Raw genomic sequence first — 12,559 nt, 5'->3', positions numbered from 1 at the left:
CAGTGTCTATTTTTCAAATCGAGTGTAATTAAGGAAGAGTCTCACCTGTGCTACTGTTGTAATATTTGGAATTTTGTCAAGCTGCCAGTAAGTCCCAGCTGTGCATGGCAATCACTTTTCTGTTTAACAAAAGGAAAAGTAGTACACAGTGCATTGTTTGGGTTTGTTTTCTTTTAGTTCTAACCTTTACTTGTCAGGTGACATTTATTAGCCAGGAGGTGTCTGATACATTTCACATAGTACAGAAACAAGGTAGCAGCATTTCAGCACTCAGGGATTACTGGTGTTGAATAATAGCTAGAGCTGCACTGGAGAGCAAGCTGCCTGCGTTCTGCTGACAGAGTGACTTGTTACTGAGCACTTTTTACTGTCACTGTGAGCATGGAACAGGTTTATAATGAGTGCAATGCTGTATTGCAAGCTGGTGTTTGGTTTGAGCCCTGACACAGCCTAGAGGTCAGGAAAGCCCCAACTGGAGGCAGGAGCTGCCTTTTCTGAGCAGTTGAGATGTACCTTAAGATGATCAGCACAGACACAGCAATTCTTGCACACTTTTTGGCATTCATTAAAAAAATTTCTTGAAAGTTTTTGAAGTTTGCCTTCTTTGTGATGGCTCATGAAGCGGTGAGGTTTTGATAATTTTTTATCATTTTCTGAGTTGTGATAATTTTTTTTGTGTTTGTGTAGGGGGAGTAGGGCCAAATATGTGTTTGATCTGAGGTGCAGAAGTGCATATTACCACTGATTTCAGGGGAAAAAAATTAGTTGTGTTTCACAACCTTTCTTCCTTCCTTGACAGGTACTTATTCCCTAGGTTCTTGCTAGGATATAAACAATTAGTCCACAGAATTTCAAAAGATGCCAGATGTCCTTCAGAGTGTACCAACCTGTTTTGCAGGCTGTCACACATGGAATTGTGTAAACTCAAACACTACATTTTTAACAGGGCTAGTAGTTTGTTTTTCCACTTTGGAACAGCTGGTACTCAAAACAAAAGTGGAATTATGATAATTTTACTGGCAAAATATCCACTGGAGTGTAAGTGGTCCTGTTTGCTTGAGGTTTTAAAGCATTATTAAAGCTTTTCTTGTTTAAATCTCTTCTGCATCAAAATGTTCAGAATAAATATACCAGCTCTTCATTTAATAAATGCTAAAATGCTTTTCTTATTGAGAACCACCCACATAAATCCATTCCCATGTCATGAATGACTTAAGTGATCAAGACTGCTTAGAAAAGAGGAGTCTGGCCCAACTTAGGGTTAACCTATGATGACTGAGGGGCAAAGAAATTGTTCCCCCACAACTGCTGTTCTTCCATCCTTGTGCTGCCTCTGAGCTCTGAGACCCTGTGCTGAGTCTGTCCAGCTCATTACATTTAGTGACAGAATAATCCACTTCCTTTTTCCTCCTGGGCTACTCAGCTGAATCAAATAAGATGCATTTGACAAATGCCAGGGCTGGTATGAAGTAAGAATGGGGAACAGGACTTATTTTTTGGCGAGAGCAAGTTATTAATACAATAAACTATCCCAAGGCAGCTTCAGCACTAATCTGCAGTCTGTGGTGAGTCAGTCCTGCAGCAGTGAAGTGGAGGGCTCTGTTCACATGGTATGAGAAACAATGGTCTGTACTGTGGCAGTAACTTCCACCCAAGCTCCCACAAGCACTTTGCAGCCTGGCAGGGACACCTGTGAAGTACCAATGCTTTAGCCATGTGAAGCAGGAGAGAAAGATGGATTTCACTAGAAAGCTCCAAACAGGTGAGCAGCTTCAAGAAGTTACTTGCTCACCACCAACAGGTAAGTTTCTAAAATTCCATGAACTACCAACAGCCTTAAAATGGGAAGAGAGTTGTTTTAGGTTTGAGTTATGATTGAATTGACTCAGTTTACCTTGACATCAACTTCCTGAGCTACTGCAACATGGGAAGAAACATTTTGGCTGAGACTGGGAGGAGCAGGAAAGGAATACAACTTCCCTTTCTGGTGTGGCAGCAAGCTGGGATTGGGTGACACACTGTGAGCCATACCCTGATATTTAAAGGTATTCAAATATGTACAGTAGCTATGCACCTAAATGACTAGCCTGATATTTAGAATTGCTTTGAAGTCAGAAAGAGCCTTTAGAAACAAAGCCAAAGCAACAAGTTATTTACTTAGGAAAAAGAAAGGACAGGAGGCAAGAGGTAAATTATTAGAAGTTTGACTAGGTGCCAGAAATGTATAAACTAATGTTATTAAAGCCTGGCAGATTGTTTCTCCAGGTAGTCTGTGGAGGTGTAGTGAGAAGTAGAGAATAGAAAACACAACTGTTTCAGCATGATGGCCTCATTAAGAGCCAAGTCTCTCCTAAGCTGTACTGGTGCTCGTGGAAGTGTCAGTGAATAAAGAGGCTTTTATATTTACACAAGACCATGTCTAATCCAAACTAAGACATCTTGCCCTGGAAACAGCTTTTTACTGATTTGTTGTTCCAACACTGCTATTTAACAAATGCTCTTTCTGGCCTGTTCCTCTCCCTGTGCTGGGCACTGGCAGAACTGCAGTCCATGAATTCCCTCATGGAGATGTATTTGAAGCTATTTCATTGGAAGAATTTCAAATAAAAGTCTTCTTTGGTTTTCCAAATGTAGCACCAGAGCATAAGCTCTGTTTCACAGTCCAATCATAGAATTAGTCCATATCTGCAAAGGAATTTAGAATTTGTCTCACATTTCATTGTGGGTTGGCAATGAGTACTTTGGAGCTGGATTCTTCTATTTGAGGGCTCCAATCTAGTTAAAGCCTTTTTTGATGGCTCCTTTTGGAGCAATTAAACACATACTGCAGGCTTCAAAAATGGCATAAAGTTAATTGGTTTTCTTTTAGATAGCAAAAGAAATACTTGAATTGCTACACCAAAATGCCAGTTTGTAATTTTGTGTCCATCTTCTCAGCTCTCAAACACCTCACATACCCAGCTCATTATTTTTAAAAATAGTCATGTGTGTCTCTCACTTCTATGTGTATACACAACCTTTATACTCTAAAAAGAAAGACTGAAAGGTCTTTTTTGCAAGTGCCATCCCTTTTTTCAGGTGACTAACTGGAGGCTCAGAGTTCTCAGCTGTGTGATCTATTGTTTAGTTACCCTGTATTGTTTAGGGCTCAGAGATGTGTAAGGTGGGTTCTTGTTGGATCTTTGCTCACAATGCCTCTTTGAATGCACAGGCAGTGCAGTTCCTCCTTAGACAGAATTTCTTCTGTGGTTTTGATACTGTGAGACTCCAGACTGAAAAATAGGAGTGGGAGAGTAGTTTAGGTAAGTAGTTTTTCTGTCAAAACTGTTGTGTGTGTGGGTTTCTTGCTATGAAAGCTCAAAAGAAACAAAGATGGGGATTTAGGTGTGCACATTGTGAAGAACCTGTGTGTATTTATAAACCTGTGACAGTTGAAATGTTGTAAATAGCAGAAGGATTGCTTAATGTGGAAGGAATGTGCTGAGCAAAGAACGAACACCCAAGGAAGGGAAGAGTGAGATCACTTCAATGATGTAAACAGTGACTGACCTGGGGCTAGGAAGGTTACAGACAGGAATCTATTTGGAAGAAAGGCAGAGATTGTGGATTCAGAGATCTGAAAGCCAGGTGGGAGGAGGCATCGTGTCAATCAAAATACTGAAGCAGCTGAAATGAAATCTTGTGATGCACAATCCAGACCTCTGCTTATCAGCAATATTTTGATTAGAAAATTAACTTTTTGCTTCCTTAGAAGCAGCATGGCCAGCAGGAGCAGCACAGTCACTGCTGAGGCCACACCTTGAGTGCTGTGTCCAGCTCTCATGACAAGAACTGGACATGGAGGTGCTGGGTCATGTCAGAGAAAGGAGCAGAGCTGGGGAAGGGGCTAGAGCACAGGTGTGCTGAGGAGTGGCTGGGATTAACACACTGTTTATTCCCAGCCTTTCTGACTGCAGGGACTCCCTGACGTGGAGGAGCTGCTGGATGCTGTAATAACTCCAGGCCAGATCTCCTGCTTTATAAATATGGTCAGAGTTTTGTAACACTTAAGTTTTATATGGACAGTTTTACACGCTGCCTGTCTCAAGGGAGGGGGAAATAGAGAACTGGTTCCATGTGGGATTTTCATGTGCTTTCTTTTCAACTTTCTAATTCTCTGGAATTCCAGTTGAGGGAGCATGGTGTCCATTAGAGATCCCTTAAGATTTTAGTTTCAGAAATGACTAAAGCAGAATGGCATTATTGTTATGAAGGAAGAATAACAGCATCATGGGATTTTTAAAGCTGCTCTTCTATGGCTAGTTAACATGTTAACATTGTTGCAGAAAATAATTACTTCATTATGGAATTGTGAGAATGAAATAGTGAGCTTGTTTCTAAATAGGCTTAATTACTCTAGAAGTATTCTGTGCCAGTATTCTTGTTCCAGAGACAGCAATTTGCATGGAGAATTATTCTGGAGTAGTGGTGGCTGAATCAATTACAATTTCCCTCCTGTCTTGAGAGAGAGCACACATTGACACTGTGATGCTGTACATGAGAATTTGAAAAAAATGAATGTACATTACTCAAACCTCTGAATAGCTAGAGAATTTGGCTAAAATTACCAGAACAAATATTTATGTTAGACTTTAGTGTATGCCAAACACTTCACATAATTCATAATTGTTCCTGCACATTTATTTTTGTTGTAACTCCAGTACTCCTGTTGGCAATATACTGCTGATGATTTTCAGTTTATTTTGTCCACCTGCAAAATCACTAAAATAGTAGCACATAAGAAATTATTTTTCCAACACAAAATGTGTTTACATGAAGAAATAAATTATATTTGCATTTTGTAAAAACTGTTGTACCAACTCAAAAATGTCACTGGCATTCTAACAAGCATTGGCTTAATCCAAACTTGCTTGCACAATTCCTTTTTTATGCATTGTCCTTAGTGGTTACATAACTATTCTGGCACATGTGGGATGTCAGAAAAATGAAAAGGTGTCTTTGCCCCAAGGGTTTGCAGGCTATTAGGACTGCTTTCCTGGGCTGTGCACTTCCTCTGTTCCATGAGCTGGTTCCTAGCTAAGTCAGCTTTGAACACAGTGAGGGACACAGAAGCTGTCTGTGATTTAATTGACTGTGTTTATACTATTGTTATTTTAATCACTGTTTTAAAGGAACATTTTCTCTTCTGTTGTTTTGCTCTTTAATCCATTTTGGAAATACTCATTGTAGCACCAGCAACATCACTCTTTTCAAAGCTGTGGTCTAATTAAAATGTGCTGAACCAAACAGGCAAAATCCACATTGTTCTTGTTTTTGCTCTGTGTGCAAATGACATTAAACAATATTTTGTCTAAGAGCAGCATTGTTCTGTGCAGCTTGTAAAAGTTAATGAACATGATGAACCCTTTAATAGCTCCATCCTTTTATTTACTAGCAGTGTGTACCCCATTCCTAGAACAGCTTATCTCCTCCCAGCCATACAGTCAAAGCAGGCACTTCACAAAGATGGATTTCTGAAAAGAACTGTTTCAGAAAGTTTTAACACTGTTTTAGGAGATGACTGTCTATAAGACTGCTGTTCCTTGAAGTGTAATAACTTTTGAGAAGAAAAAGTGTTGTTTTTTGGTATGTACATTGGTCTTACAGATTTTTAGGATTGTTGAGGTGAGGTGATTTATAAGAGACTTTTTTTTGGGATTTATTCTGTAAATAGCTTTAGAGAATTGGAGAGGATCAGAACAAGCCTGTAGTATAAGATTTGACAGTGTAGGTCAGTGGCCTTAGTGAGTGGGAAAAAGGAGCTGTGCCAGCACAAAGCCATCAATGTAGAAGCAACTATACAACCAGAAGAATTCCTTTGTCAGCCTAGCTAATGCTGTTTGTGAAGGGAATGTTATAGTCCTAGCAGAAAACCCTCTTTCTCTTGGTAAGTGCTATGTAATTGTGCCAGCAGAATTTCTGAAGTACAGTCAGGCAAAAAAGTTGGCACAAGCTTCAACAGAGAAACCCTGAAGCAATGCCAGAACAAAACTTTGTTGTTTAAGTTATGTGTGATAAACAGATCTCAAGTTATTGTTCTGTGAAAGATGAATTTCAATCTTTAATCATTGACAGGATGATATTACTTACTTTGATTTTCCATCCAGAGTTCTCATTTTATTATTTTGGCTTAGACACAATAGCTTTTTTCAAATTAAATAGTGAAAGATAAAATTTTTCTTCACTGATTTCTGTCACGTAATATCAATTTAAATGTCACAAATAAGAACTGACAAGGATTTCTGGAACTCTTGAGTTTCTCCAGATGTTTAACAAAACTAACAGCCAAGTTTGGGTTCATGGCAGGAAATGCTCTGGCTGGATGTTCAGTTCTTGGTGTGCCCATTTCTGCCAGAGCAACATGGAACTGGAGGTGTCCTGCTCCCATGGGAGAAGGCTGTAGGTCTGAAACATTTGTGTATGTCTGTGTACAGCTCCAGTGTGAGTTTGTGTATGTCTGTGTATGAATTTGTGTATGTCTGTGTACAGCTCCAGTGTGAGTTTGTGTATGTCTGTGTATGAATTTGTGTATGTCTGTGTACAGCTCCAAAGCTCCTGCTCTGCAGGTCTCCCTCCACTTGTACTCCCTTCACCAGTAAAAATGATTTGATTTCTTGAAATCTTGTTCAGCAATTTGATATCCTACTAGAACTGTCAGTACTAAAACCATTCTTCTAAACAACAATCAGAAAATATAATTTATAAATTGTCCCCAGATGTCACTCCTGAGTCAGACAGAAACATTTTAGAAACAAATCTGAGTATTGGTTTTCCTTTTCTCTTTTTTCTTCCTGTTGTTTCTGCAGTTGATACTTCTCTTCTTGCATTTTTTCCCATTGCTCTCTGTAAGGATGCCAGCTCCAGCAGGCCAACTTAACTTGTCTGAATTATTCTTAGAGGATGTCTTGGGGAGTTTTTGAATTTCAGTTACAGTAATGGAACTACAGAAATACTTCCCTGGCAATACTTTGTGATTTATGGTTAAATGATTATTGTAGTTGATAAATCCTTTATTATTTTGTCCAACTCTGCTAATTTCTGCCATCCTTTTGAAGCAAAATCAAATTAAGAGAAGAGAGCATATATTAGCATTAATGTGTAATTGTTTGGAAAGCCAGTGCAAGCTCTGTAAATCCCATAACTGAACAAGAGCTGAAATGTAACTTTACTGGTAAGTAAGGCATATATTTATTATTCCCTAAAGGTAAATATCACTGTAGGAGAACCATCATTCCATACCATCATCTCATTTTTATGTGTGTTTGCATAGTCTACATATAGCAAATTAAGGTTCTGTTTAGAGGATTTAATGTGTATTGTACAAGGCAGTGGAACAATTATTAACATAACATAACTACAGTTTCTAAGTAACAATATCCTTAATGTCACTTAATGAATTCATTCTTAATGCTTCTGGTTTTTGTTTCATTTTTTGGCTGAATCCAATATTTTACTTTATAAACAGCTTCTCCATGCAGGTACAAAGCATCTTATATTAAAGGACACTTCTCTCAAAAAAGTGCTTAAAGGGTTGTTTGTTTGGCTTTTTTTTAAATATTAGCTCCTTGCTATCAAAATTACTCAAAACTGAAAGTTACACAAAAACCCTGTTAAACTAGAAAATTACTTACTCCTAAACTAGGAGTAAGAAAACTAGTCTTTCTTACTCCTGGACATAGGTTTTGAAATAATGTGTGCTTTAGATGTGTAGTGGGATCTATTGCTTATCAAGATCAATTGATTAATGCTTGCTTTATGCCCTTGAGGAGAGGAACTTCTGAAGGTTAGCATGTGCAGAAAACAAGGGCAGCAGGCCATGACAACCATAATTCCTCACAGTTTTTTGAACCATTTGTTGCCTGTGTTTTGTCATTGCAAACATCACTGGCACTGTGTACAGCTAAGGGAAAAGGGCTGGGACTTGAGTGGTGGCTGCTTAAAGGAATGACACAGTAGAGACTCTTTACTGACATTGCTCCCCAGTTTCCAATGTGTGAAAAATGTATTGCATAATTAGCAAGGATTTTTGGTTTGGAGCACAACTGTCAAAAGAATTAGTTTATCCTTAGAGGCTGTAAGCTTTGGGGAATAGTGGTCCAGCTGTAGAGGGAGAATGGTTGCTGTAAGAGACAGCATCATTCTCCAGAGCTCTGATGAAATGAGCTGTACTGTGCCTTTTACTTGGGGGGAAGTTTCCTAGAGTTTGACTGAAAACATGAGACTACTTTGTATTTACTTTGTGTCTTACAAGAAATATGTTTGAACTCTTACCAGCCATATAGGAAAACTTTCTGGCCAACTGGGAGAGAAAACATTTCTGCCACAATATCTTATTATCCTATATATACAATCTCAAATAATTAGGCATAAATGAATTTCTACTGTACTTAGAGTTTGACAGGACTTTTCAAATAAAGACCTTGGTGCATTAGTTCACCAAATGCGGATTTCTCTGCTGGACTGAGTTGCATGTCACCAGTAGGTGATCAGCTCTTTATATATATAATTTTTTTTTCTGTGTTGTTTCTGGCCTTTTTTCCAGGGCCTAGGATGTAAAACTCCATGAACTGGCTGGATTAATGAATTTCAAGCTGTTTGCCATGTGGTCAGGTAAACCTTCCAGCCCTTCCTCACATTTCAGAGTATACAGAGTGAAGAGCAGGACTATGCCTTTCACTAACACCAAGACATTTAATCATGTATATAATCTAACCACATCTTTGGTGACCTCCAGACACAGGCTCATTTTGTTATTTCTTTCCTTGCTTTTAGATCAATGTTTCTCTTGCAAAGTCCCTTTACAGTTTTTATGAATAGTACCAATATCATATTGAGCAGATATCAGTTGTAGGATCCATCACAGCAACACGTGGAGCAAGAGTGCATTACAAAGTCCAACAGACAAATGCAAGGTGTTGCACCCCTGAAACAGCAACCCAGGAGTGCAGCAAAGGCTGGGGTCTTTCACAGAACTCAGTGGATAAAAGCTTAAAGAATTGGATCAGCTTGTCTGTCCTGAAATTCACTTACTGTACCTGTGGATACCATGAAGTGATTTCATGAGTATCACGAAGTGGTTTCATGAGTATCTGCTTTCTTGAGATCACTCTTGGGAATGTGATTGTCCTCTCCATGGCTGAAAAGGCTAAACAGCATCTTAAAAGCAAAACCTGAAATTACTCTGTGCATAAAGTACCAAATGGTGCTTCATCAGAAACAAGGATGATTTTGCAGCAATAGCTGAGGTTTCTTCCCCCACAGTGTGATTGTAGGGAGCAAGGCAGAACCAGTTTTATGACTTCAGCACCAGCACTGACTTCCTAGAGAAAGTTTTGGCATAACCCACAGTCTCTACCCTTATTTTCTTCTGTCACACCTAAATCAGAGTTCATCAATTCCTGTTTATCTACTAATCTTGAGGAGGGAGAAAAGCCTGTGATGGAAAGCCCTGAGCTGTGCACCTGGCCCATGGAAACAAGTGCAGAAGCCACAATAAGCATTTCCATCTGCCAGAGACCAGAACACAGATCTGTTAGACTGCTCCACTAAAAACAATTTGTGTATTTCCACATGGTGCATTTTGTGGGAAAATGAGTCTCATAGTAATGTGGTTTGAAATTACAACTCCTTATACAATGTTTTTCTTTTATAGTTCTGTAGTGAAAAAGGCAATTAACTTAAATATGATAAAGAAAGAGAGCCTGTAATTCTGATCTGTCTGTGGCAGTGATACTGGATAGAGGCAGTTACTGCTACTTGCTAGAAATTAACTAATTTCTAACACTGCTAATTGCTAGAAATTAGTTAACTTTGTATTTAAAATAAATTCTATTAGAATAAAATACCAAGATACAAGTTAGCTGTGTAAACTACTTTCATTGTGACAGTCTTTAGTCAAAGCTTTTTATTTTTTCTGTGAGGAGACCAAATACATTTTCAGAAATGTTACATTCACTGTATATACCTCTACCTGGCTGGGAAGAAGGCATCCTATAAACTTACTTTTCTGTGTTGGGTATTCCAGTTTTAGCCCAGTGACAGTTCTGTATTATGAAAAAAGAAGTGAAAAATGCAGATGATGTTTTGAATCAAAATGGTAAAATATTAATATAGCACTTCTTTCATGATTAGAATGTAATCATATTAAATTTTTCATAGAAATGTGGTTATAAGCAAAAAAAAAAAAAAAAAGCTAAAGCCTCCAAAATGAACTAAGCAAAAATGCCAACCAAGCCCTAATAGGTGATAAATGAGGCTAATTCAGAATTGAGAAGCAATCACCATGAAAAAAACCCCCAGTTTTAGAGACAAGAACAATTATTATGAGCTCCTGCTTGGAGATCTTTCTTCTCTACAGTTTGTAGTACTTAGCACCTGCTCTAGAAACATCTTCTATAAATAACCATTTTCTGTTTCAGACAAAATTTACATTGAAAACTATCTTGGTGCAGCTGCTCAGTTTTTCTAAGATTGTGAATTGCCAAAAAAGGAACAGTCATTCCTTGGGGACCTCAGAGTTAAATCCTTTTTCTGTAACATGATCCCATGTAGTGGAGCTGTGATGGAAGTCCATTATTACTGCTAGCTGTTCTTAGAGTTGCTCAAACTGAGAACTCAGAAGCTTTCTGTAGATGATCCTCACTCTTTTACAATTTCTGTGGCTTTGTAGTTCCATAATTACTGCTCCTGATGGCACAGTGCCCCAAAAATGAATACTTTGATAATTTGCTGCTCTCTTGTACTCCTTGTCACCTGCGGTGTTCCAGTGCACCCCCGCCCTCCTGCGAAAACTACTGTGAGAAGAGTAAGTAAACTCCTGCAATCCTCTGTGCCTGTGCTGGGCATCTTCATCTTGTGTTTTACACTCAGCTTTGATGTGTTGGACATGTTTACTGCACATGAGTTGTTGTTTGTGATTAATGTAATGCATCTCTTTTGTTTCACAAGGTACCGAATCGAGTGGAATCCTTTGGATTTGTTTGGGCATAGGGTTGATTTTAATATTCACTCTGTTTACCTTAATGGTCTTGTTTAAATGGAAGCACCTAAAGCAACAAAAACTGCAAAACACAGGTGAATAAATTCTTAATCAAATAATTTTAGATCATTGTACAATTTAGACACTTTTAACATGTAAAAACATTGTATATATTCCAGATTCTCAGGACTGTCTTTGTTGGATTGTTTGGTATTCCACAAATATTCTGCATGAAATTATCATAGTTATTAGGGAATAAATATCCAGATGTTGACTTGCAAAAGCAGCAATTTCTCTTTGTTGGCTCGGGATCCTGTGAGGATTGTGTTGTATATTCATACCTGGCTTACTTGCTGCTGTTTGAGAAATCATTTATGGAAACTTAAAAGCAAAAACCTTCATAAGGGTTTCACCTTCACTGAATGCAAAAGGAATTGTTCCCAGGCAGAGGATACACATTCAATATTAGCTTTTCATTTTATAAGACTTTAAATAATTTTATTTAATATTGTAATCTGTGAGAAGCATATGTGGTATATTTTGTGAAGGTGAAAAACGGTTTTTTCCATTTTGCAAATACTGTATTTGTGAGTTTTCAGACAATAAATAATAACTGATTAGAAAATGTGTTGAATTATTTCAATGTTTATTCTGAAGTAGAAGGTTGTCATAGAACAAAAGATTATCATGTGTACATCTTAAAACTTTCACTATATCTTAAAATTTTCACTGAGGTTGGAACATAGTTGGACCATAATGAAATTTGGATCTTTAACAGCTCTTTGTTCAGTATAGCATGATGTATGTACTAAATAAACTTCTGTATATTACAGACTCCTCTGTGGAGCCAAACAACATTCTCAAGGCTAATACTGAAAGCAGTGTGAACACAGAAGAAATCAGACACACACCTCCAAGTGAAACATTAATGTATTCAGTGGAAGAATGCACTTGCAGTGACTGTGGCTTGGTGAAACCTCAGACTGGCTGTGAAACTTCATTTCCATTACCAGCTACTGAAGAACGAGCTACTGTTCTGGTTACCACCAAATCTTTTGATTATTGCAACTATGTTCTGGGTGTTGGATGACTGGGAGAGAAGTGTATTTGTACTGAGTAATAATAAATGAGTTATTCCATATTTGCAGTCAGTGGAGAATGAAGAATACTTGCATCATCCTTGGAGATCTCCCATTGTGCTTGCATTAATATTGTCATTATTTCTAATTCTAGTATTTCATTAGTCAAGTATTTCTACAGTAACCTCAGAAACTCAACTAGTTATTGGAATTTTTAATTTCAGAAAGTCCTTACATAGGACAGCTTTTTCTGCCTTTATAGATTATACCTACTTACAGCAGATGTATACAAAATAAACAAGTTTGCAAATATGTATGTTCATGTTAGACTCAGATCTTGTGCCAAAAACTACTTGATGGTACACAGGACTCTTCCAATAGGCAGAAATGAAGACCTACAGTACATCCCCACTCTTGAGTAATTTCAGCACTTGAAATGGGAATGTTCTAAAGATGGATACCC

General features: G+C 38.0%; 1 protein-coding gene across 1 annotated transcript; it reads left to right on the top strand.

Moving 5' to 3' along the window:
• Positions 1–7,140: 7,140 nt before the first annotated feature.
• TNFRSF17 (TNF receptor superfamily member 17) lies at positions 7,141–12,107 on the top strand. Its single transcript, XM_054271238.1, has 4 exons — positions 7,141–7,210; positions 8,582–8,649; positions 10,987–11,112; positions 11,851–12,107. Exons 2-4 carry the CDS (start codon positions 8,619–8,621, stop codon positions 12,105–12,107), a joined length of 414 nt encoding a protein of 137 aa, XP_054127213.1. The 5' UTR covers positions 7,141–7,210; positions 8,582–8,618.
• Positions 12,108–12,559: the final 452 nt, after the last annotated feature.

This window comes from Melozone crissalis, unplaced genomic scaffold (genome assembly GCF_028551555.1).
Source record: "Melozone crissalis strain CALT ecotype California unplaced genomic scaffold, PUWL_Pcris_2 ptg000012l_1, whole genome shotgun sequence".
Classification (NCBI taxonomy): Eukaryota; Metazoa; Chordata; class Aves; order Passeriformes; family Passerellidae; genus Melozone; species Melozone crissalis.
The sequence above is the reverse complement of the archived record's forward strand: the minus strand, read 5'-3'. Positions and strand labels throughout refer to the sequence as shown.